Raw genomic sequence first — 26,367 nt, 5'->3', positions numbered from 1 at the left:
CCTCTGGCAATTCGGTAGGATTTTCTCTCCAAGACATTGCTTCCCAGGTATCCCTTGCGGTATCTGAAGCCTTGTCAGCTTTTCCCATGTTACAGGGAAAACGTAAAAGGAAATTTAAAGAAACTAAGGTTTCTGATCAAGTTCTGGCTACCCAGACTGTCTCTTCCCATAGTTTTGAGGACGACGACATGTCGGTAGCGTCTGAGGGGGAAATCTCAGACTCTAACAGTGTAATTCCTCCTTCTGATTCTAAAGTGGTATCCTTCAGATTTAAACTAGAACACCTTCGCTTATTACTTAAGGAGGTTTTAGTTACTTTGGATGACTACGACAACTATTGTAGTCAACCCTAAAAAAATCTAGTAAATTAAAGTAAAGTACTTTGATGTTTCCTACCCGGTGGAGGTTTTTCCGGTTCCTGATCGTGCTACGGAGATTATTGCTCGAGAATGGGAAAGACCTGGTATTCCTTTTTCTCCTCCTATTTTTAAGAAAAGGTTTCCTATATTTGACTATACTAAGGCGTTAAGGCAGACGGTTCCAAAGGTAGAGGGATCAATCTCTACTTTAGCTGAGAGGACTACTATTCCCATAGAGGATAGTTGTTATTTTAAGGATCCAATTGATAAAAAAATTAGAGAGTTTAAAAAAAAAAAAAAAAAAAAAAGGATGTATGTTCACCAGGGTTTACAATGGCAGCCTGCGGTGTGTATCGCCACTGTTACCAGTGCTGTGTCTTACAGGTTTGATGCATTGTCTGAATCTCTTCAAACTGATATTCCTCTTGAGGAGATCAAGGACAGGATTAAGGCTCTTCAGTTAGCCAATTCCTTCATTACAGATGTTTCATTACAGGTTATTAAACTGGGAGCCTTGTGGATGAAGTCCTAGTCTGCGGGTGTGTCATCTAAATCTAAGCTAATGGCTATACATTATAAGGGCAAGACCTTGTTTGGACCCGGTTTGAAAGAAATTATTTCAGATATTACTGGAGGGAAGGATTCTTGTCTTCCTCAAGATAAAAAGAATAAGCGGAAAAGACGAATAATTTTCGATCCTTTCGTAACTTTAAAAGAAAGTCTTCCTCCCCTTTCTCCAAGCAAGATTAAACCAAGCCTTCCTGGAAGCCCAACCAGTTATGGAATAAAAGGAAAGCAATTTAAAAAGCCTTCAACTGATTCCAAGTCAGCATGAAGGGTTGGCCCCCGATCCGGGAGCGGATCTTGTAGGGGGCAGACTCTCTTTTTCCCCAGGCTTGGATAAGAGATGTACTGGATCCCTGGGTGGTGGACATAGTCTCCCAGGGATACAAAATAGACTTCAAATCTTTTCCTCCCAGAGGCATGTTTCTCCTCTCCAGATTATCTGTAGACCAGATAAAAAGAGGCGTTCTTACATTGTGTTAAGGAACTTGCCGCCCTGGGAGTAATAGTTCCAGTTCCCTTTCAGGAAAGGGGTGTGGGATTTTACTCTAATCTGTTCGTAGTTCCCAAAAAGGAGGGAACTTTTTGAGCAATCCTAGATCTAAAATGTTTAAACAAGTTTCTCAGAAGGAGTGCCATCCTTCGAGATGGAGACTATACGCTCCATTCCTCCCTTGGTTGGTACAAGAGGGTCAGTTCAGGACAACCATAGACCTAAAAGATGCATACCTTCATGTTCCCATTCACAGGGACCATCGCAAGTTTCTGAGATGGTGGCTTCCATGGACATCATTCCGTTTGCTCGGTTCCATCTCAGACCTCTGCAGTTATGCATGCTCAGACAATGGAACGGGGACTATATGGACCTGTCTCTGCGTGTAGATCTAGATCAGGCATCAATAGTCTCTTCCGTGGTGGCTTTCTCAGGATCATCTCTCCCAGGGTACTTGCTTCCGCAGACCCTCCTGGATGATTGTGACCACGGATGCCAGCCTTCTAGGTTGGGGAGTAGTATGGGGCTCGTTGAAGGCTCAGGGCTTATGGACCCAGGAGTCAGTCCTGCCCATAAACATCTTGGGGCTGAGAGCAATTTTCATTTTCAGTTAGCCTTAGCCCAGTTTATCAGATTCCAGTCGGACAACATAACCTCGGTGGCCTACGTCAACCACCGGGGGGGGGGGGGACGACGACTCCGAGTTCCTTGGCCATGACAGAGGTGGCCTGAATTATTCAGTGGGTGGAGACCAACTGCTGTCTTTCTGCAATCCACATCCCAGGAGTGGACAATTGGGAAGCGGATTTTCTGAGCAGACAGACTTTTCATCCCAGGGAGTGGGAACTTCATCCGGATGGGTTTTCCAGCTTGACCCTCAAGTGGGGGCAGCCGGAGTTGGATCTCATGGCTTCTCGTCAGAATGCCAAACTCTTGATATATGGCTCGAGGTCAAGAGATCCGCAGGCATTTTTGATCGATTCTCTGGCAGTTCCTTAGAACTTCAGTCTAGCAAACCTGTTTCCTCAGTTCGCTCTACTTCCAAGAGTCATTGCTCGAATCAAGCAGGAGAGGGCGTCTAATTCTCATAGCCCCGGTGTGGCCTCGCAGGATTTGTTATGCAGACCTAGTGGAAATGTCATACTTTCCACCTTGGAGACTTCCTCTGAGAAAGGACCTTCTACTTCAGTGTCCCTTCATCCAAATCTCATTTCTCTGAAGCAGACTGCTTGGAGGTTAAACGCTTAGTTTTATCTAAGCGTGGATTTTCAGAGTCGGTCATTGAGATCTTGATTCAGGCTCGTAATCCTGTGACTTGCAGAATTTACCATAAGACCTGGCGTAAATACTTGTATTGGTGTGAATCCAAAGGATACCCTTGGAGTAGAGTAGGGCTGTAACAACTAATTGGTAAGATTGATCATAAAAATAGTTGTCAAAGAATCTCATTATCAGTGGTCATTATTAGTGGTCAGCGATTAGTTGGTTAATTGCACAGCACCAGCTGCTTCAATCCGATGAACTCCTGCACATGGTATTGTGCAAACATTTTTATTTATTTATTTTTTTTCTATCCGATTAATCGGATGATTATTGTCCGATTAATCGGATAGAAAACGATAAAAAAAAAAAAAAATTATATTTTTTTTGCACAATCTTAGTTGCAGTAGATCATCAGATTAAAGCAGCTGGTACTGTGCAACTGACCAACTAATCGCTGACCACCTAATTGATAATGAGATTTGTTGACAACTATATTTATGATCAAACTTACCAATTAGTTGTTGCAGCCAGAATTTTGTCGTTTCTCCAGGATGGTATGGAGAAGGGGGTCATCTGCTAGTACTTTGAAGGGTCAATTTTCTGCCTTATCTATATTGTTGCACAAACGTCTGGCGGATGTACCAGATGTCCAATCCTTCTGTCAGGCTCTAGTTAGAATCCGGCCTGTGTTTAAACCTGTTACTCCTCCATGGAGTCTTAACCTTGTTCTTAAAGTGTTACAACAGGCTCCGTTTGAGCCTATGCATTCTTTAGATATTAAGATGTTATCTTGGATAGTTTTGTTTCTTGTTGCTATTTACTCTGATCGGAGAGTTTCTGAACTCTCTGATTTACAGTGCGATTCCCCTTATCTTATATTTCACTCTGATAAGGTGGTTTCTGCATACTAAGTTTGGTTTCCTGCCCAAGGTTGTTTCGGTCAAGAATATTAATCAGGAGATCGTTGTACCTTCTTTGTGTCCTAATCCTGCTTCTCACAAAGAACGCTTGTTGCATAATCTGGATGCTGTGTGAGCGCTAAAATTTTATTTGCAGGCAACTAAGGACTTTCGTCAGTCTTCTGTATTGATTGTTTGTTTTTATGGGGAACGCAAGGGTCAGAAAGCTACGGCTACTTCATTTTCCCTTTGGCTGAAGAACGTTATGCGCTTTGCATATGAGACTGCTGGACAGCAACCTTCTGAGAAAAATCACAGCTCATTCCACAAAGGCCAAAAGAAATTAAGCTTCTGTGGAACAGATTTGCAAGACTGCAACTTGGTCATCTTTGCACACTTTTTCCAAATTCGATACTTTTGCCTCGGCCGAGGCTTCTTTTGGGAGAAAGGTTCTTCAAGCAGTGATGCCTTCAGTTTAGATTACCCGTCTTGTCCCTCCCTTATCATCAGTGTCCTCTGGCTTGGGTATTGGTTCCCAACAGTAATTGATGATGATCCGTGGACTCGCTGTGTCATTAGAAAGAAAACAAAATGTATGCTTACCTGATCAATTTATTAATTTCTTGACACAGTGAGTCTACGGCCCGCCTTGTATTCAGAGAGTTAATTTTTATATAAACCTCAGGCACCTCTGCACCTTGCGTTACTTCCTTTCTCTCCTTTCCCTTTGGTCGAATGACTGGGGGATTGTTGGTAGGGGTGTGATATTTAACAGCTTTGCTGCAGCGCTCTTTGCCTCCTCCTGCTGGCCACGAGTGATATTACCTACAGTAATTGAGGATGATCTGTGGACTCACCGTGTCAAGAAAAATAAATTTATCAGGTAAGCATAATTTTCGTTTTTGTCCTCATATCAATAAAGTGACTAATGATTTCTTTAGGATCTATTGACCCCCAATAAAGGCAGCCCCAACACTGTACCCCTAAAACAATAGGGTAACTATGTCCCATAAAGCGATCCACTAGAGGGTTAACCTCTGAAGTGCTGTCCTTCCTAACCTAGATAGAAGAGTCACTTACCTGTGGATCTGGCTGCTGGGCAGCAAGCAGCTACATAGGTGTGACAGGCATTGTGCTCCCTGTCACGGACCTGTAGTAAAAGAAAGAGCAGAGTAACCAACCCTGGCTTTCTACAAAAGGGTAGCAAATCTGTTAGAAGTAAAGCAAAGACAGCCTCACCGCCTTCTAACTGCTAAAATCTCAAGAGATTGACGTGGACACAGCTAGACCCCAATCCTTGCTTGCAGGGAAAAATATCCATACAAGGATTAAATATTTTCAGACACCAACTTCGCACATCCTCCATTGACAGAGGCAAAGAGAATGACTGGGGATTATGGGTTAGGGAAGTTACACTTAACAGCTTTGCTGGGGTGCTCTTTGCCTCTTCCTGCTGGCCAGGAGTTGAATATCCCACTAGTAATTGGAATGACGTCATGGACTCTATGCCTAAGGAAAGAAATCTGATTTCATAGGCAAAGTAATAATAAAAACATAAAAATGAAACCCAAACTTAAAATAAATTAAATAATATTATTGCTTCAGAAATAAAAACAAAGAAACAAGGATCATTTTCACTTAGCAAGATAACCTTAAATAGCTAAAATATGCTAAATTGAATGAATAACTAACAAGAACAAGCAGATAGCCTAATATCTTTACCTTCTTCCTGACTGGATGCCTCAGAGCTGTCTTCCTTGAAAAGCTCTGGTGTTTTACACACATTTGGCCCAGCTGGTAAATTACCTGCAGATGAAATTATTATTTATAAAACACTGGCATTTACAACTCAATAAGGTTAGTTACACAAACGCGGAAAATACATAGGAAAAGCTGAACTTAAAAAGTGCTAAAATGCATAACAATTCAAAGTGACTAATGAATTTTTTTTTTAATTTAACAACTTATGTTCAATACAATCATCATAGGGACTTATACTGGATCTTATAAGTGAGAGAAGTTATCTCATGGAACCTTAAAGCATCACTATTTTTTTCATGTTTCAGATATAACAACTTTCTAATTTACTTCTATTATCAAATTTGGTATCCTTTGTTGAAAAGCATACCTAGGTAGGCTCAGGTGCAGCAGTGTACTACTGGGAGCTAGCTGTTGATAGGAAGCTGCATATATATGCCTTGTAATTGATTCACCTGATGTGTTCAGCTAACTCCCATTAGTGCATTGCTGTTCCTTCAGAGATTACCAAGAGAATTATTAAAGAAATACTCTGGAATCATGAAAGAAAATGTTAGAGTTTCATGTCCCTTTAATTTCAATTAAATGAATAAAGATTTTTTTTTTTTTTAATACACCAGATTTGGACGATGAGAATTTTGAAAACTAGGTGATAACATTTTAAAGTTTTAGAATTAAAAAAAATGTGCGACAACTAATTAGAGCATTTTCCTCTAAAATTATGTCTCCATAATATGCCGAGATATGTTCCCCACTCAAATTGTATGGACACAAATTTCTCATACAAGCTCAAGGTATATAAAAATATTGTTCCCCTATATTATTTAAAACTTTAAACATCTTGTGGACTAAGTGCACAATTGTCCTTTGGCTTCAATTTATTTAAAATATTTAGCAGTGGATTCCATAAAGCATTAGAAGCACTTCTGTAATATGATTTCACTGGCGCTTCCAGCACAGGTAGATTATGTAATTTACAGACACTGTCACAATGAGACACATTCACATTTAGCACTGTAGACAAAAACGAAAATGGGAAAACTTTTTTTCTTCAAATTATCTTCAGATTCAGATACCACACTTATGTCTCCTTAAACAAGCCTGTTTGACAGGAATATAGCAAGAATAAAAATGTTTTTTAATTTAAAACCTATATTACTATGTTCAAAATATTCCAATGTAACTCAGCAGAAATTTTCGAAAAACTATCAAATATCCAGCTATGTACGTACGTACGTGTGTATATATATATATATATATATATACACACACACACCACATTTATACATATATATACATATATATACATATATATATATATATATATACATATATATATATACATATATATATATATATATATATATACATATATATATATATATATATACATACACACACATCCTATATCTATATATATCTATATATCTATATCTATATATCTATATATCTATATATCTATATATCTATATATCTATATATCTATATATCTATATATCTATATATCTATATATCTATATATCTATATATCTATATATCTATATATCTATATATATCTATATCTATATCTATATATGCGCATTGGGACCATTTATTGCGACCCGTCACAGGGGAAATCTCTTCAGAGGGAAATTTGATTCTGAAGTTGGTGCTTAACAACTGTAAAAGTTCATATTCTGCTTCATATAACAGAAGTCTCAAATATATAAACAAATTTAGCTATGCTTGCAGATCTAATAGCTTACCCTCACTGATTGTTAACGTATTACTACTTTGGCGTTAATTATGGTGGAAGACGTTTGAAGTAATTTAGCAGAGATCATCCCTTATTATTGAGTTACCATTTATACCTTTAGCATCTCCTAGGAATGCTATGTACCTGTTTATGTTAAAGGACCAGTCAATACATTAGATTTGCATAATCAACAAATGCATGATAAGGAGACAATGCATTAGCACTTAGTCTGAACTTGAAATGAGTAGTAGATTTTTGTTAAATAAATTGCAAAGTTATGTCTATTTCCACTTCCCCTGTATCATGTGACAGCCAGCAGCCAATCACAAATGCATATACGTATATGCTGTGAATTCTTGCACATGCTCAGTAGGAGTTGGTGATTTAAAAACTGTAGATATAAAAAGACTGTGCACATTTTGTTAATGGAAGTAAATTGGAAAGTTGTTTAAAATTGCATGCTGTATCTGAATCATGAAGTTTAATTTTGACTTGAGTGTCCCTTTAAGTGTCCATAAAGCATAGTTATTTTAGGGAATGATATACTCGCGATTATCTCTATCAATGACAACTTCAGGTATGATAACTTTTAGAGATTAATATGTTTTACCTGCTATTCCCCTTGTAGTAACTAGTGCTTTCTAGTGTTTCACCCTTAGTGCCTAAACTCACAAAGGTTGTTTTATTTTTACAAGTGTGTCCTATGAAGGTTTTTTTTATTCATATATTAAACCCCCGGGTTTAATGGCACTTAACTTATGTTTGACATGTGGCTTAATGACAGTAACTGTAAGAGTCAGTTTCTAACGTATATACTTCCACTTTTATCTAGACACCCACAAATATTAGGGCCCCCAATTGGACTCTTCACACCAACTAATTTTTCCCTCTCATCTTACTGTCACAATTTCATTATTTCCTCTCCTATTTGTCCAAAAGTGGCCTATTGAGTTTCTCAAGAGAAGGTTGTTAGAATGGGAATTAACTATAATGTTCTATTCAAATGTACTAATTGGTGTACTGTTTTGTATTTTTGTACCATGTGACTATAGAACAAAATTTGTACTCCCCTTCATTGTAGTGCCTGGAACAAATTATTATTTAACATATATAGGTGCACTTAACAAGTGAGTGGAGAGTTATGTTGAAACCAATACAGAGCAACAATAACAAAATTGCCTGTCATTTAGGCATGGAAACTAGTTTAAGAAAAAAAAAAAAGTCCTTAATGGGTTAAATTTAGAACACTGATTTATACAACCTTATTTTTTGCATATTTAGTCAGATTTGGTCTGTTGCCAAAAAAACAAAAACAACAAAAAAGTTAAAATGACATTCTTACAACTCACAACAAACAGATAAATACATAAGTTTGCTTACTATGAGGGTGGCTAGATTCCCCTGGCTTTGCCTGGAAGAATGTCTGTACCCGCTGATTTTGCAGAAAAGCCTGGGACGAAAATATCTGCCTACATATGGGAGAAAAACATTTTAAAAACTGAGACAAACAGCACTAGTTTTCACATTAATTTCTAAATGTAGGATCAATGCAGCTATTCAAGTAAATATCCAAGATATTTACTATTTAATAATGTACTTATTATATTATTGAGCTAAGAATAGATACATTAAAAAGTACAAGTGATGCAATATTATTGTGAGCTTAAAAGGAACAGTAAAGTTCATATACAAGTTCACCCAAACAGATTCCTTTGCACATATTATATATAACTTATCTTTAAATATGATTCACAGTTGTAGAATGTTATATATAATTTACCTCAGAAATCTCTCTATTGCATGACAGCCTGAAAAGCAAACCATATTCAACCAATTCCTCACTATCAGAGCTTTTAAAAATCGGGCAAAAAGGGGTACGGTGCAGGCGGATCTTCGTTTTTTATTTTTAAATATCGGATACTGTTATCTCCAGTGTTGACTGTCCCTTTAAAGACACAGTGTGTCATTTTGACAAATTCTTTAATTCCCTGCTTCATGTAGCAATACATTACCAATGCAAATGAATAAACTTTTTAATATGTTATTAGATATATTCAGTTTATATACTATAGTACTAAATCTTATATTAAAAATGAGGTTTCCACTTTATCAAAGCAATTTCCACATTTATATTTAGTTCACAAAGAGATCAAGATCTTTCTGTGTAATTAAAGGGACAGTCTAGTCCAAAAAAAAAAAAACTTTCATAATTCAGATTGGGCATGTCATTTTAAACAACTTTTACTTTTATCACCAATTTTGCTTTGTTCTTAGTTGAAAGCTAAAGCTAGGAGGTTCATATGCTAATTTGTTTTACCGTGAAGGTCGCCTCTTATCTGAATGCCTTTTTGACAGTTTTTCACCACTAGAGGGTGTTAGCTCATGAGTGTCATATAGATAACACTGTGCTCTCACACGTGGAGTTACCTAGGAGTCGGCACTGATTGGCTAAAATGCAATTCTGTCAAAAGAACTGAAATAAAGGGGCAGTTTGCAGCGGCTTAGATACAAGATAATCAGAGGTAAAATGTGTATTAATGTAACTGTTGGTTATGCAAAACTAGGGAATGGGTAAAAAAAACAGAATTTATGCTTACCTGATAAATTACTTTCTCTTGCGGTGTATCCAGTCCACGGATTCATCCTTTACTTGTGGGACACTCTCCTTCCCCACAGGAAGCGGCAAAGAGAGCACACAGCAGAGCTGTCCATACAGCTCCCCCTCCAGCTCCACCCCCCAGTCATTCGACCAAAAGTTAGAAAGAAAAAGGAGAAACCATAGGGTGCAGTGGTGACTGTAGTTTAAACAAAAATTTTTACCTGACTTAAATGCCAGGGCGGGCCGTGGACTGGATACACCGCAAGAGAAAGTAATTTATCAGGTAAGCATAAATTCTGTTTTCTCTTGCAAGGTGTATCCAGTCCACGGATTCATCCTTTACTTGTGGGATACCAATACCAAAGCTTTAGGACACGGATGAAGGGAGGGAACAAGACAGGTACCTTAAACGGAAGGCACCACTGCTTGTAAAACCTGTCTCCCAAAAATAGCCTCCGAAGAAGCGAAAGTATCGAATTTGTAAAATTTGGAAAAAGTATGCAGTGAAGACCAAGTCGCTGCCTTACAAATCTGTTCAACAGAAGCCTCATTCTTGAAAGCCCATGTGGAAGCCACTGCTCTGGTAGAATGAGCAGCAATTGTTTCAGGAGGCTGCTGGCCAGCAATCTCATAGGCCAAACGGATGATGCTTTTCAGCCAAAGGGAAAGAGAGGTAGCAGTTGCTTTCTGACCTCTCCTCTTACCAGAATAGATAACAAACAAGGAAGATGTTTGTCTGAAATCCTTAGTTGCTTGTAAATAGAACTTTAAAGCACAAACTACATCAAGATTGTGTAGTAGACGTTCCTTCTTTGAAGATGGATTAGGACATAGAGAAGGAACAACTTTCCTGGTTAATATTCTTGTTAGAAACAACTTTAGGAAGAAAACCAGGCTTGGTAAGCAAAACTACCGTATCTGCGTGGAACACCAGGTAAGGTGAATCACACTGTAAGGCAGATAATTCTGAAACTCTTCGAGCAGAAGAGATAGCTATCAAAAACAAAACTTTCCAAGATAACAACTTAATATCTATGGAATGTAAAGGTTCAAATGGAACCCCTTGAAGAACTGAAAGAACTAGATTTAGACTCCATGGTGGAGCCACAGGTTTATAGACAGGCTTGATTCTGACTAAAGCCTGAGCAAACGCTTGAACGTCTGGTACCTCTGCCAGACGCTTGTGTAAAAGGATAGACAGAGTGGATATGTCATTTTAAGGAACTAGCTGACAATCCTTTCTCCAATCCTTCTTGGAGAAAGGACAATATCCTGGGAATCCTAATCTTACTCCATGAGTAACCCTTGGATTCACACCAACAAAGATATTTCCGCCATATCTTATGGTAGATTTTCCTGGTGACAGGCTTTCTAGCCTGAATCAGAGTATCTATAACTGACTCGGAGAACCCATGCTTTGATAGAATTAAGCGTTCAGTCTCCAAGCAGTCAGACGTAGAGAAACTAGATTTGGATGCTTGAACGGTATTAGAAGATACTGCCTCATTGGCAGTGTCCATGGTGGGACAAATGACATGTCCACTAGGTCTGCATACCAAGTCCTGCGTGGTCACGCAGGCGCTATCAGAATCACCGAAACCTTCTCCTGCTTGATTCTGGCGACCAGACGAGGGAGAAGGGGAAACGGTGGAAAAACATAAGCCAGATTGAAGGACCAAGGCGCTGCTAGAGCATCTATCAATATCGCCTTGGGGTCCCAGGACCTGGACCCGTAGAGAGGAAGTTTGGTGTTCTGACGGGACGCCATCAGATCCAACTCTGGAGTGCCCCATAGCTGAGTCAGCTGGGCAAATACCTCCGGGTGGAGTTCCCACTCCCCCGGGTGAAAAGTCTGACGACTTAGAAAATCCACCTCCCAGTTCTCTACTCATGGGATGTCAATTGCCGAGAGATGGCAGGAGTGATCCTCCGCCCACCTGGTTATTTTGGTTACTTCCGTCATCGCTAGGGAACTCTTTGTTCCCCCCTGATGATTGTCGTAAGCTACAGTCGTGATGTTGTCCGACTGAAATCTGATGAATTTGGCCGCAGCTAGTTGAGGCCATGCCTGAAGAGCGTTGAATATCGCCCTCAGTTCCAGAATGTTTATCGGGAGAAGCGTTTCTTCCTGAGACAATAAGCCCTGAGCTTTCAGGGAGTCCCAGACCGCACCCCAGCCTAACAGACTGGCGTCGGTCGTTACAATGACCAACTCTGGCCTGCGGAAACATATTCCCTGAGACAGGTGGTCCTGAGACAACCACCAGAGAAGAGAAGCTCTGGTCTCTTGGTCCAACTGAATTTGAGGAGACAAATCTGCATAATCCCCATTCCACTGTTTGAGCATGCATAGTTGCAGTGGTCTGAGGTGTATCCGAACAAAAGGGACAATGTCCATTGCCGCTACCATTAATCTGATTGCCTCCATGCACTGAGCTACAGATGGCCGAGGAATGGAATGAAGAACTCAGCAAGTAGTTAAAAGTTTCAACTTTCTGACCTCCGTCAGAAATATTTTCATTTCTACTGAATCTATTAGTGTTCCTAGGAAGGGAACCCTTGTGAGTGGGGACAGAGAACTCTTTGACGTTCACCTTCCACCCGTGAGACCTCAGAAAGGCCAAAACAATCTCCGTGTGAGCCTTGGCTCTGTGAAAGGACGGCGCCTGAATTAAGATGTCGTCCAAATAAGACGCCACTGCTATGCCCCGCGGTCTTAGAACCGCCAGAAGGGACCCTAGCACCTTTGTGAAAATTCTGGGAGCAGTGGCTAAACCGAATGGAAGAGCCACGAACTGGTAATGCTCGTCTAGGAAAGCGAACCCGAGGAACTGATGATGATCTTTGTGGATAGGGATATGCAGGTACGCATCCTTTAAATCCACGGTAGTCATATATTGACCTTCCTGGATCATAGGTAAGATTGTCCGAATGGTCTCCATCTTGAATGATGGGACTCTGAGGAATCTGTTTAGAATTTTTAGATCCAGGATTGGTCTGAAAGTTCCTTCTTTTTTGGGAACCACAAACAGGTTTGAGTAAAAACCCAGACCTTGTTCTGCAATTGGAACTGGGTATATCACTCCCATCGTATGTAGATCTTCTACACAGCGTAAGAACGCCTCTTTTTTTTGTCTGGTCTGTAGACAGACGAGAAATGTGGAACCTTCCCCTTGGAGGGGAGTCCTTGAATTCTAGAAGATATCCCTGGAAAATAATCTCTAATGCCCAGGGATCGTGAACATCTCTTGCCCAGGCCTAAGCGAAGAGAGAGAATCTGCCCCCTACTAGATCCGGTCCCAGATCGGGGGCTACCCCTTCATGCTGTCTTGGTAGCAAGCTGCAGGCTTTTTGGCCTGTTTACCCTTGTTCCAGCCCTGGTAAGGCTTCCAGGTTGCCTTGGGCTGTGAAGCGTTACCCTCTTGCTTTGCAGCTTTAGAGGCTGAAGCCGGACCGCTCCTGAAGTTACGAAAGGAACGAAAATTAGCTTTGTTTCTAGCCTTAAAGGGCTTGTCCTGAGGGAGAGCATGGCCCTTTCCCCCGGTGATTTCTGAAATAATCTCTTTCAATTCTGGCCCGAAAAGGGTCTTTCCCTTGAAAGGGATATTTAATAATTTGGATTTTGACGACACATCGGCCGACCATGACTTGAGCCAAAGCGCTCTGCGCGCCACAATGGCGAAACCTGAATTTTTTGCCGCCAACTTAGCTAATTGCAAGGCGGCGTCTGTGATAAAAGAATTAGCTAGCTTTAGAGCCTTAATTCTATCCATAATTTCGTTATATGAGGTCTCCGTCTGGAGCGACTCCTCCAGCGCCTCAAACCAGAAAGCCGCTGCAGTAGTTACAGGAATAATGCAGTCAATAGGTTGGAGAAGGAAACCTTGTTGAACAAAAATTTTCTTAAGTAAACCTAATTTTTTATCCATAGGATCTTTAAAAGCACAACTGTCTTCAATTGGTATGGTTGTGCCCTTAGCAAGTGAAGAAACAGCCCCCTCTACCTTAGGGACCGTCTGCCACGAGTCCCGCCTGGGGTCAGTTATGGGGAACATTTTCTTAAAATAGGGGGGGGGGGGGGGGGAAAACAAAAGGGACACCTGGTCTATCCCACTCCCTAGTAACAATATCCGCAACCCTTTTAGGGATCGGAAACGCATCAGTGTATACAGGGACCTCTAGGTACTTGCCCATTTTACACAATTTCTCTGGGACCACCATAGGATCACAATCATCCAGAGTGGTTAATACCTCCCTGAGCAATACGCGGAGGTGTTCCAGTTTAAATTTAAACACTAATGAATCTGACTCTGCCTGATGAGAAACCTTTCCTGAGTCGGAAATTTCTCCCTCAGACATCAAATCCCTCATCCCCACTTCGGAGTGTTGTGAGGGTACATCAGGTAAGGCTACCAAAGCTTCAGACTGCTCATAATCTGTTCTTAAAACAGAGCTATCGCGCTTTGCAGTAAAAACTGGCAGTTTGGATAGAAAGTCCGGAAGGGAGTTATCCATGACTGTCGCTAGTTGTTGCAATGTAATAGGGGCAGACGCACTAGAGGTACTAGGCATCGCTTGAGCGGGCGTAACTGGTTGTGACACATGGGGAGAGGTAGGCGGACTATCCTCATTACCTTCAGTCTGAGAATCATCTAGGGCCACACTTTTAAGTGCAACAATATGATCTTTAAAGTGTATAGACATATTAGTGCAATTGGGACATATTCTTAGAGGGGGTTCCACCATGGCTTCTAAACACATTGAACAAGGATTTTCCTTAGTGTCAGACATGTTTAACAGACTAGTAGCATACACAAGCAGGCTTGGAAAACACTTTAATAAAAAAAAAAAACACAATTTGAGAAAACGTTACTGTGCCTTTAAGAAAGAAAGAGAGCACACAATTTTACAAAACAGTGAAAAATGCACCAATCCTTTTGAAATTTTCACAGTATGTACCTAAGGCTTTAATATGATTGCACAGCACGTTTTAAGAACGATTAACCCCTTAATGCCCAAACCGGAGCAGCCTAAAGCCAACAACCGGTTAATTAACTACAGCACCTTGCCACAGCTTACTGCTGTGGCCCTACCTGCCCTTAGGGATCAGTTTTGGGGAAATAAAGCTTCTTCTAGGCCCTCAATCAGCAGCTGGACCCTCCATGTGAGGCAGCATGAAACAGTCTTTCAATTCTAACTGCGCATCTGAGGCGCAAAATTAGGCCCCTCCACTCCGAAGTTGTGAGGCCTACAAAAATCACTTCTAAGTGACAAAAGTTATGCCATGTGGATAATAACCCCAGTAAAACACTCCAAAATGCTTAAAAAGGTGTCTCCAACGATTATTTCTTAAATAAATAATCGATTGCCCTGCATTAGTGTCAACCAGCCTATTTAGCCCTGTCATGTAAGCATTCAATTCTATACTAAGTCTCAGAACATAGCTTACCCTCCCCACATGGGGATCTTGTCAGTCTTCTAGCATTATCTCAGTCTTGTCTAGAAATAAATGACTGAACATACCTCATTGCAGTCAAGCCTGCAAACTGTTCCCCCCAACTGAAGTTTTCTGGTACTCCTCAGTCCTGTGTGGGAACAGCAGTGGATTTTAGTTACAACATGCTAAAATCATTTTCCTCTCAGCAGAATTCTTCATCACTTTTCTGCTAGAGAGTAAATAGTACAAACCGGTACCATTTAAAAATAACAAACTCTTGATTGAAGATATAAAACTACACATCTAACACCACATTCACTTTACCCTCCCGTAGAGAGACCCTAGTGCTTAGAGCCGGCAAAGAGAATGACTGGGGGTTGGAGCTAGAGGGGGAGCTATATGGACAGCTCTGCTGTGTGCTCTCTTTGCCACTTCCTGTAGGGAATGAGAATATCCCACAAGTAAAGGATGAATCCGTGGACTGGATACACCTTGCAAGAGAAATTAAAATTATCACCAGGTAAGCATAATTTAAGTTTTTCATCTTAAATGGAAAGAGTCCACAGCTGCATTCATTACTTTTGGGAAAACAATACCCAAGCCACAGAGGACACTGAATGCCAAGACGGGAGGGAACAATAGGTGGCCCATTCTGAGGGCACCAAGCCTGAAACCACTACCCAACAAAAACCCTGCTTTGTCCGAAGCCAAGAAAACTTTGAAAAGGAAAAAGCCCCAAGGACACTGACCCCCGCAGAAGCCTAGCTCGAGACCGCAAAATCGGACTCCACTGAGCCAACAGTCCACCAGGAGACACCGTTGCCCAACAGTTGGTCCCTCACCACTCACTAACAAAGGGAACACCAGCCTAACTCCCAAAGGGATAGGGGGCAAGGAAGACCCAAATAGGTCCTGACAAACAAGGGGAGGCTATGCCCAGACCAAGCAGAAACCAGAGGTTTAGGACCGGGCATCAGAACAGAGAAACTTTTCTCTCAACATCGTGCAAAGCACCGAAAGACAACTGAAGACTGAGTCCTTACATCGTCAGAACGTAGAATTATGAAGTATTCCAACACAAAAAAACGTGTAACTGACCCAGACGAACAACTCACAGTCAAGAACACGCAGCCATCAGGATGACACAGAAAGAATACTTGCTGAGAAGTAAAAAGCGGCTAGCAAGAGAACAGATTGCAGAAAAAAAAACCTCCCAGACAGAGAGCACACTAGGCAATCTAAGCCGCCAGACCTACACATAGGTCTCCCAAAAGGGAGAAGCACATAACCTCAACGAGGCCCATTGCACCCCCAAGAATGAGAGGTTACAACAACAAGAACTCGAAGGTAAAATGGATCACTGGACCTTCTGCTTGCAAGCCTAGGAAGCTAGCCACTATGCCAACCTAGATCCTGAAGATAACACATCTCAGAACCTACTCCCAGCCGGGCCAGCCCAAGCTTCGACAGGTCTGAAAAAGGGGAACAGAAGAACCCCAACACCCACTCAAAAACGAGCGGAAGAATGGCCACAGCCATCCCAACAGAGCACAAGTGTCAACCCGACTCTTTAGGAACAGACGACAAGGCCATAGACAGAAAGGAATCTTCAACACAGAGCCAGCAAGACTCCAGATAGAAAGTAACAACCCAGAGAGAATACCCCTCTCTGAAAGGTTAACTCTCAGTTCCAGGAGAAGTCCTAAGAAAGGGACCACACCTCCATAAGAAGGAGAATAAGCACCCACCCTAAGAAAAAGAATGGGGCCAGAAAAGCAGAGCCCCTGCCCACAAGACACAAAGCCACAGGCTAAAGGACAGATCAAATCTCCAATGCAAATGAACTTGGAAAGAAACCCCCTAAAAAAATTAGCTTGCTAACACACATCCAATGTGCAATAGTTACAGCAGTGACACTGCAAACCCATTCGCCTGCAGAGCAGTGAATCCATAAGGTTACTACAGCAAGCTGACCAAGAGAAACTGACCATAAAGTTGTAAGTCAAGACCAATGAGCACCGGCACTCAGAAAACCTGGCCAACCAGTCAGAGTAATGGTCATAGCCCAAGTTCCCTAGAACCCCGAACCAGCACTAGAGCCTAAAAAGTCAGGTAACAACCCACAACAGGATCCACAAGGGAAAACGCAGAGTGAAGCCTCAGCAACCGGGTGAAGATAGGTCTGAGACCTCAATTGTTCAAACAATAACCGAGAACTTAACCCCCCGTCTGATATAAAAAACAGACTCACAGGGAGTTATCAATGCAATATCCAGATCAACGCGAATAACGAGAATAACTTGCAAGTCCCAACCCAAGGAAGAGACCACCCCTTGCCGAAGTCCAACGCTCCAAAGGAGCTAAGGCGTTAAAAGACGTACAACAACACTAGAGCTCCTAGATGCTCAAACAGTCACAGGACCACAAGCAAGGGGATACCTCAAGGCCAAAAACACGAGCAAAGGCTGGTCTCCACATCACCTCCATACAATTAGAGGATCACAGAGAGAAAAGAATGCGAAGCATCCCCAGCTCCGGGGAAGAACCCTATGCAGAGCCCAAAGGAGACCCAGAGTCCCTAAAAGGGAACAACCATCTCCCGAAAGGAAAACAAGGTCCCTTAAAGGAGACCTAACCCCCACGGAGAGAACAGAGGAACCAAAAAGGTCTCATGAAAACAGCTTGATATTACACAGTCAATGTACAAATAGTCACAGCTGGTTACAGTTTGCAAACCTTCCGCAGCTAGTCAGCTAAGCTACCCATCAGGCTACTAGCTGCTAAAGGACCAAGTCCAAAGAAGGACAATCCCAGAGCCTCAGAAGGCCAAACATCCCAAATCGGGGGCAAGAGTGCGCTAAGCCCTCCAACCCTCCACAGCATGGGAGAGGCAAAAAATCTAGGTCCCGATTATATCAGATGCAAGAGAGACGCAGCGGAACTCCACTGACCCAGTCAACCAGAATGAGGGCTAATAAGGACTGAAACAATCCTTCCTGCCTCACAGACCCACAGGTCCTCTAGAATGCTTAGCTGAACTTATTGACAGAAAAACAAGAAACACAAACGATAATATGAGCACTTGGTGCCTCGACCGGACCAGCCAAGCAGATAAACAAAAAGAAGAGACGTCCTAAATCGGATATAAGAAAATATAAGGCAACCAGTAGGTTAACGCCCAAGAAGAAACAGGCCTACCCACAGGACCAGCCAAACGGAACCCTGATCTTCCAACAAAACTGGGAAGATCTCAATAACAGACAATCAGGAGATTACTTCATCCCCTCATGTCTAATGAGGTGAGCCATTCGAAGTAGAAGACTGTGGATTCCCGTATCCATTAAGGATAGAGTCGTCTAATAAATGAAAAGCCGCCCAGATAAACATAATCTGGGTTATCCGCATGTGTAGTAGGAGGGAGCAGTAGGGAACTCGCCTCTGAGGACAGGGCCCCCAGAGGCGGATGGCTCATCGGTCCCATGATTTCCCCGAGCCCGGGGACCAAGTGCTCTAATACAGCATACCGAACATAACTGATTGACATGTGTCAACGAGGCCAAACCGTATTATTCACAGGACGAAGAATCTGAATTTTGAACAGTCTCAGCATCCTCCATAAAACTGGATAAAGAATATGCAAATATGGACTATAAGAAAAACTAAAACGACACCCACAATGGCTGGGGCACTCACCACCTCCTATGAACCAGAATTTCTCAGTCGCCACACTGTCAGGAATGCGGAAATGGAAGACCAGAACGCAATCATGCCCAGTCACAAGGTGAACCGTGCAGTCCAAAAAAAAAAAAAAAAAAAGAGTTCCCAACCATAAGGTCAAGTCACTTCCAAAGGCCTTTATGTTCTAAGCCATGAGCCCAGTCCAGTTAACATTACACATAAGCAGATTGAATCACGTAACAGGATTAAAAAACCCTGTTCAATAATCCCCCTCAGGAGATATTAACCCTTGATTCCAAGATACAAAAGGAGTGCCACTGAGACCCTGTAGTCTAGTAAATCCCACAAGGTAGGCACCTCACCGGAAACATTTGTATGACAGTACATCCATGAAGTAGTAAAATGAAACAATCTTACCGGAACCTTTAGAGTAGCCAACACCTCTTAATAAAAAGCGTACGTGTTCCATCCTAAACCTAAAGTCTGGTTACTCCGCAGCCGGAGGTTTAGAGGCCGCAGATTCCAACCCAGAGAGAGAGTCCCCCGAAGTATCGGAGTCTTCTCCATCATCGTATAATCTATTTTCAGATACATCCAACGGAGATGACCCCTGGGAAGAATAGCAATGTTTAACCTTTTGCTTGCGCTTAGTAGGGTGAGGTAAAGCACTGAAGGCCGTAGACATCGCTGTTTGCAACTGATCAGCAAAATCTGGCGGCCACAGGGCCCCTCCCACAGGAGAATTAGTAGTGCACTGGGGAGCTGCATGTGTAATTGGAGATGACTGTAGGGAACGTACCTCGTGGGAAGGAGATCCCTCAGAGGTGGACGGCTCAGTGTTACTAAACAACTTGTTCTTTTTAGATATCACTATTTTATCAAGGCATTTTGGAACACAGTTGAGCAGGCGGGTATAACGTAGCCTACTCCCAATAAACACAGGCATTAGATTTAGGCAAAGAGGGAGTACCCTCAAACACAGAGTCCTCCATAGCTTGTGCCTTTAATATGGACTATAGAAAAAAATAAATGGCACCTTTATACCCCAATGGCTGGGGCACTCACCACCTCCTATGACCCAGGCCCACAGAGAAACCGCTTTGTCTCCTGCAACCAACGGTCAGGAAAAGGAAGATAATGAGGCCACACCCAGTCACATGGAGTGCCATGCAGGACCGCCCCTGCAGCCGAGAAAAAACGCGCCAATCTAAACAGTCTGCGCAGTTAATCAAAATGAAAGAAAACCTGACTGTTCACACATTGCCAGAGCCTCATCTCACACATGTCGCAGCAAAAACACAAACCAATCATGTATAAATCCCCCCCTGTTCAATAAACCCCTTCCGGAGATATTAACCCTCGATTCTATACAGATAAAATGAGTCACACTGTGACCCTGTCTTCTTGCGTTATCATACATGTATAAAAATGAAACTATCTTACCAGAATCTATGCCGTGGAACATGGCCTCTCAAGTTTGACAGTGTTGTAGCATCGCTCCTGACATGGACTTGAGAGGTAGAAGCAGGCAGTGAAACTCGTCAACACTGATTGCTTAAAGAGCTGTTAATACGAGTCTGGTTTTGCAGAAAGACTCTGCCTGCATCTCCAGACCATAACATTCGTCAATGCTCTCACTGAGAGGCTGACAAGACTACTTAAAACTCCAGTCCCATTTCGAAGAGTACTACCCTCCATAATAGAATACTCTGAATCTTCAACACTTCTCTGCCATCCTCCTGTGACGAAAGGCAAAGAATGAATGGGGGGAGTGGGTATTTAAAGGGACACCGAACCCACAGGATTTTTTAATGTAAAAAAGTGTGCCACGGCAAAAAAAAGGTTAAAAATCACTGAGATAGAGTATGCAAGTTTAAGCAACTTTCTAATTTACTAATATTATAAAATTTTCTTCATTCTCTTGGTATGTTTATTTGAAAAGCAAGAATGTAAGTTTAGATGCCGGCCCATTTTTTGTTAACAACCTGGGTTGCCCTTGCTGATTGGACAGAACTAATCAACAAGTGCTGTCCATGGTTCTGAACCAAAAAATTGCTGGCTCCTTAGCTTAGATGTCTTCTTTTTCAAATAAAGATAGCAAGAGAATGAAGAAAAATTAATAGGAGTCAATTAGAAAGTTGCTTAAAATTGCATGCTCTATCTGAATCATGAAAGAAGAAAATTGGGTTAAGTGCCCCTTTAAGCCTTTGGCTGGGGTGTCTTTGCCTCCTCCTGCAATATGCAAAAAACATAATTTATGTAAGAACTTACCTGATAAATTCATTTCTTTAATATTAGCAAGAGTCCATGAGCTAGTGACGTATGGGATATACATTCCTACCAGGAGGGGCAAAGTTTCCCAAACCTCAAAATGCCTATAAATACACCCCTCACCACACCCACAAATCAGTTTAACGAATAGCCAAGAAGTGGGGTGATAAGAAAAAAGTGCGAAAGCATAAAAAACAAGGAATTGGAATAATTGTGCTTTATACAAAAAAATCATAACCACCACAAAAAAGGGTGGGCCTCATGGACTCTTGCTAATATGAAAGAAATGAATTTATCAGGTAAGTTCTTACATAAATTATGTTTTCTTTCATGTAATTAGCAAGAGTCCATGAGCTAGTGACGTATGGGATAATGACTACCCAAGATGTGGATCTTCCACGCAAGAGTCACTAGAGAGGGAGGGATAAAATAAAGACAGCCAATTCCGCTGAAAAATAATCCACACCCAAAATAAAGTTTAAATCTTATAATGAAGAAAACTGAAATTATAAGTAGAAGAATCAAACTGAAACAGCTGCCTGAAGTATTTTTCTACCAAATACTGCTTCAGAAGAAGAATACACATCAAAATGGTAGAATTTAGTAAAAGTATGCAAAGAAGACCAAGTTGTTGCTTTGCAAATCTGATCAATCGAAGCTTCATTCCTAAACGCCCAGGAAGTAGAAACTGACCTAGTAGAATGAGCTGTAATCCTTTGAGGCGGAGATTTACCCGACTCGACATAAGCATGATGAATTAAAGATTTCAACCAAGATGCCAAAGAAATGGCAGAGGCCTTCTGACCTTTCCTAGAACCAGAAAAGATAACAAATAGACTAGAAGTCTTTCGGAAATTCTTAGTAGCTTCAACATAATATTTCAAAGCTCTAACTACATCCAAAGAATGCAATGATCTCTCCTTAGAATTCTTAGGATTAGGACATAATGAAGTAACCACAATTTCTCTACTAATGTTGTTAGAATTCACAACCTTAGGTAAAAATTTAAATGAAGTTCGCAACACCGCCTTATCTTGATGGAAAATCAGAAAAGGAGATTCACAAGAAAGAGCAGATAATTCAGAAACTCTTCTAGCAGAAGAGATGGCCAAAAGAAAACAAAACTTTCCAAGAAAGTAATTTAATGTCCAGTGAATGCATAGGTTCAAACGGAAGAGCTTGAAGAGCCCCCAGAACCAAATTCAAACTCCAAGGAGGAGAAATTGACTTAACAGGTTTTATACGAACCAAAGCTTGTACAAAACAATGAATATCAGGAAGAATAGCAATCCTTCTGTGAAAAAGAACAGAAAGAGCAGAGATTTGTCCTTTCAAGGAACTTGCAGACAAACCTTTATCCAAACCATCCTGAAGAAACTGAAAAATTCTCGGAATTCTAAAAGAATGCCAGGAAAAATGATGAGAAAGACACCAAGAAATGTAAGTCTTCCAGACTCTATAATATATCTTCCTAGATACAGATCTACGAGCCTGTAACATAGTATTAATCACAGAGTCAGAGAAACCTCTTTGACTAAGAATCAAGCGTTCATCTCCATACCTTTAAATTTAAGGATTTGAGATCCTGATGGTAAAAAAGGACCTTGTGACAGAAGGTCTGGTCTTAACGGAAGAGTCCACGGTTGGCAAGAAGCCATGCGGACAAGATCCGTATACCAAAACCTGTGAGACCATGCTGGAGCCACCAGCAGAAAAAACGAGCATTCCTTCAGAATCTTGGAGATTACTTTTGGAAGAAGAACTAGAGGCGGAAAGATATAGGCAGGATGATACTTCCAAGGAAGTGACAATGCATCCACTGCTTCCGCCTGAGGATCCCTGGATCTGGACAGATACCTGGGAAGTTTCTTGTTTAGATGAGAAGCCATCAGATCTATTTCTGGAAGTCCCCACATCTGAACAATCTGAAGAAACACCTCGCCCGGATGTAACGTTTGGCGACTGAGATAATCCGCTTTCCAATTGTCAATACCTGGGATATGAACCGCAGAGATTAGACAGGAGCTGGATTCCGCCCATACCAGTATTCGAGATACTTCTTTCATAGCCAGAGGACTGTGAGTCTGACTGAAGAGCTTCTGAAAATTGCACGGAGTTCCAAAATATTGATTGGTAATCTCACCTCCTGAGATTTCCCAAACCCCTTGTGCTGTCAGAAACCCCCATACAGCTCCCCAACCTGACAGACTTGCATCTGTTGAGATCACAGTCCAGGTTGGAAGAAAAAAAGAAGCCCCCTGAACTAAACGATGGTGGTCTGTACCAAGTCAGAGGGTGTCGAACAATCAGTTTTAAAGATATTAAATGAGATATCTTTGTATAATCCCGGCACCACTGGTTCAGCATACAGAGCTGAAGAGGTCGCATGTGAAAATGAGCAAAGGGGAACACGTCCAATGCAGCAGTCATAAGAACCTAGAATTTCCATGCATAAGGCTACCGAAGGGAATGATTGAGACTGAAGGTTTCGATAAGCTGCAACCAATTTCAGACGTCTCCTGTCCAACAGAGAGAGTCATGGACACTGAATCTATCCGGAAATCTAAAAAAGGTTACTCTTGTCTGAGGAATCAACAAACATTTTGGTTAATTGATCCTCCAACCATGTTCTTGAAGAAAACAACACTCATATAAAGCTGGAAAGGATCTTTCCATTGAAAATGAGCAAAGGGAATTGAATCCAATGCTGTTAAAACTTCTATGCATATATAGCAACTGAAGGAAATAATAGAGACTAAAGGTACCGACAGACGGAACCCAATACAAATTGTCCCTTGTCTGATACATACAAAGATAGTGACATAAACCATCTGGAAACCTAAAAAAAAAAGGTGACCCTTGCGTGAGGAATCAAGAGCTTTTGAAAAAAGATCCTCTAACTATGTCCTGAAGAGCAAGTGAAACATATGAGAATTCGCATCCTCAGGAAATAATCTGAATGAAAACAGAAAAATGAAGAATACGCATTTATTGTATCTAAAGAAAACAAATAATGCTATCAATGACCACAAAAAGGCAGAATAGTTTGAATAAAACTCCAAAACCCAGTTCCTAGAAAAGGAACTGGAATAAAAACCCCAGAAGATTCCAGGTCTGAGCAGCGCTTGAACCCCATGGGTACCCAGCCATGCCTCAACAGTATCCAAAATATATAGGACAGAAACACACTGAAAGAAAGTGTTAGCCTTACTGGAATAAAATCAAAGAAATTTGGACAAAATAGAACCAAATAAATTTCAAAGAAGTCTTAACCTGCCCCTTACCAGCCAAGCTGGAATACGGCACGTGCATCACAACATTAGGGAGCTAATTTCGAACCCCAATTAAAAACATGTTACTTGGGAAAGAACTCAGGATTCGTTCCTTAATAAGAACAACCAAACTAGTATAAGCTTAAAGTTTTAGTCTTAGAACTCAATCTTGAAGCCCATAGTAACAGTTAAGAATTGAATACAATTATAATTGATTATCTTAGAACAAAAGAAATATGGATTTTCTTTTTTTTTTTTTTTTAAAATCACAGAATTCTTCTAGCTAAAATAGCTAAAGACATAGATTAACCCTCATTTGCGAATATATTCAATAAAATGAAGACACAAATGAAATCATTAGCATGATAGTCCAGTTTAAAGGACCAGTCAAAACAGAGGACTTGCAAAATGCAAAACAACAAGACAAATGCAACGGCACCTAGTCTAGTAAATGTTGTCCCTTAATGCTAAAATAAATCATTATCTGATACTTGATCTTAAAGGAAACAGAAAAAAATGAAGCAATTGCAATATCACAGGACCAAGAAAAGTACCTGAAACTAAATAATTTTCCAAAAATAAGATACAACTATATAAAGGAAAATAAAACATAATTTATGCTTACCTGATAAATTTATTTCTCTTGTAGTGTATCCAGTCCACGGATCATCCATTACTTATGGGATATTCTCCTTCCCAACAGGAAGTTGCAAGAGGATCACCCACAGCAGAGCTGCTTTATAGCTCCTCCCCTAACTGTCATATCCAGTTATTCGACCGAAAACAGAGAAAGGAGAAACCATAGGGTGCAGTGGTGACTGTAGTTTAATTAAAATTTAGACTTGCCTTAAAAGGACAGGGCGGGCCGTGGACTGGATACACTACAAGAGAAATAAATTTATCAGGTAAGCATAAATTATGTTTTCTCTTGTTAAGTGTATCCAGTCCACGGATCATCCATTACTTATGGGATACCAATACCAAAGCTAAAGTACACGGATGATGGGAGGGACAAGGCAGGATTAAGCGGAAGGAACCACTGCCTGAAGAACCTTTCTCCCAAAAACAGCCTCCGAAGAAGCAAAAGTATCAAATTTGTAAAATTTGGAAAAAGTGTGAAGCGAAGACCAAGTCGCGGCCTTGCAAATCTGTTCAACAGAGGCCTCATTTTTAAAGGCCCAGGTGGAAGCCACAGCTCTAGTAGAATGAGCTGTAATCCTTTCAGGGGGCTGCTGTCCAGCAGTCTCATAGGCTAGGCGTATTATGCTCCGAAGCCAAAAGGAAAGAGAGGTTGCCGAAGCTTTTTGACCTCTCCTATGTCCAGAGTAAACGACAAACAGGGTAGATGTTTGACGAAAATCTTTAGTAGCTTGTAAGTAAAACTTCAAGGCACGGACTACGTCCAGATTATGTAAAAGACGTTCCTTCTTTGAAGAAGGATTAGGACACAATGATGGAACAACAATCTCTTGATTGATATTCTTGTTAGAAACCACCTTAGGTAAAAACCCAGGTTTGGTACGCAGGACTACCTTATCTGCATGAAAAATCAGACAAGGAGAATCACATTGTAAGGCAGATAGCTCAGAGACTCTCCGAGCCAAGGAAATAGCCATCAAAAACAGAACTTTCCAAGATAAAAGTTTAATATCAATGGAATGAAGGGGTTCAAACGGAACTCCTTGAAGAACTTTAAGAACCAAGTTTAAGCTCCACGGGGGAGCAACAGGTTTAAACACAGGCTTAATTCTAACCAAAGCCTGGCAAAATGCCTGGACATCTGGAACCTCTGCCAGACGCTTGTGCAAAAGAATAGACAGAGCAGAAATCTGTCCCTTTAAGGAACTAGCTGATAATCCTTTGTCCAAGCCCTTTTGGAGAAAAGACAATATTCTAGGAATCCTAACATTACTCCATGAGTAATTCTTGCAGTCACACCAATAAAGATATTTACTCCATATCTTGTGGTAGATTTTCCTAGTAACAGGCTTTCGTGCCTGTATTAAAGTATCAATGACTGACTCAGAGAAGCCACGCTT

The 26,367-nt window shown here is 41.2% G+C and overlaps 1 protein-coding gene across 4 annotated transcripts in view; it reads right to left on the bottom strand.

The window, feature by feature from the left end:
* The window catches only part of ZCCHC2 (zinc finger CCHC-type containing 2), a 228,741-nt gene that overhangs the window by 30,210 nt on the left and 172,164 nt on the right, over positions 1 to 26,367 (bottom strand). For all 4 annotated transcript variants that reach the window (XM_053714634.1, XM_053714637.1, XM_053714636.1 and 1 more), the window contains exons 6-7: positions 8,452 to 8,540; positions 5,301 to 5,384 (exon numbers count right to left, since the gene is read on the bottom strand). In XM_053714634.1, coding sequence (XP_053570609.1) covers positions 5,301 to 5,384; positions 8,452 to 8,540 — 173 coding nt within the window. The remainder of the gene's footprint in view (positions 1 to 5,300; positions 5,385 to 8,451; positions 8,541 to 26,367) is intronic.

The sequence above is a fragment of the Bombina bombina genome, chromosome 5 (genome assembly GCF_027579735.1).
Source record: "Bombina bombina isolate aBomBom1 chromosome 5, aBomBom1.pri, whole genome shotgun sequence".
Taxonomy (NCBI): Eukaryota; Metazoa; Chordata; class Amphibia; order Anura; family Bombinatoridae; genus Bombina; species Bombina bombina.
Note: the sequence above shows the minus strand (reverse complement) of the source record. Positions and strands in the feature narration are given on the sequence as shown.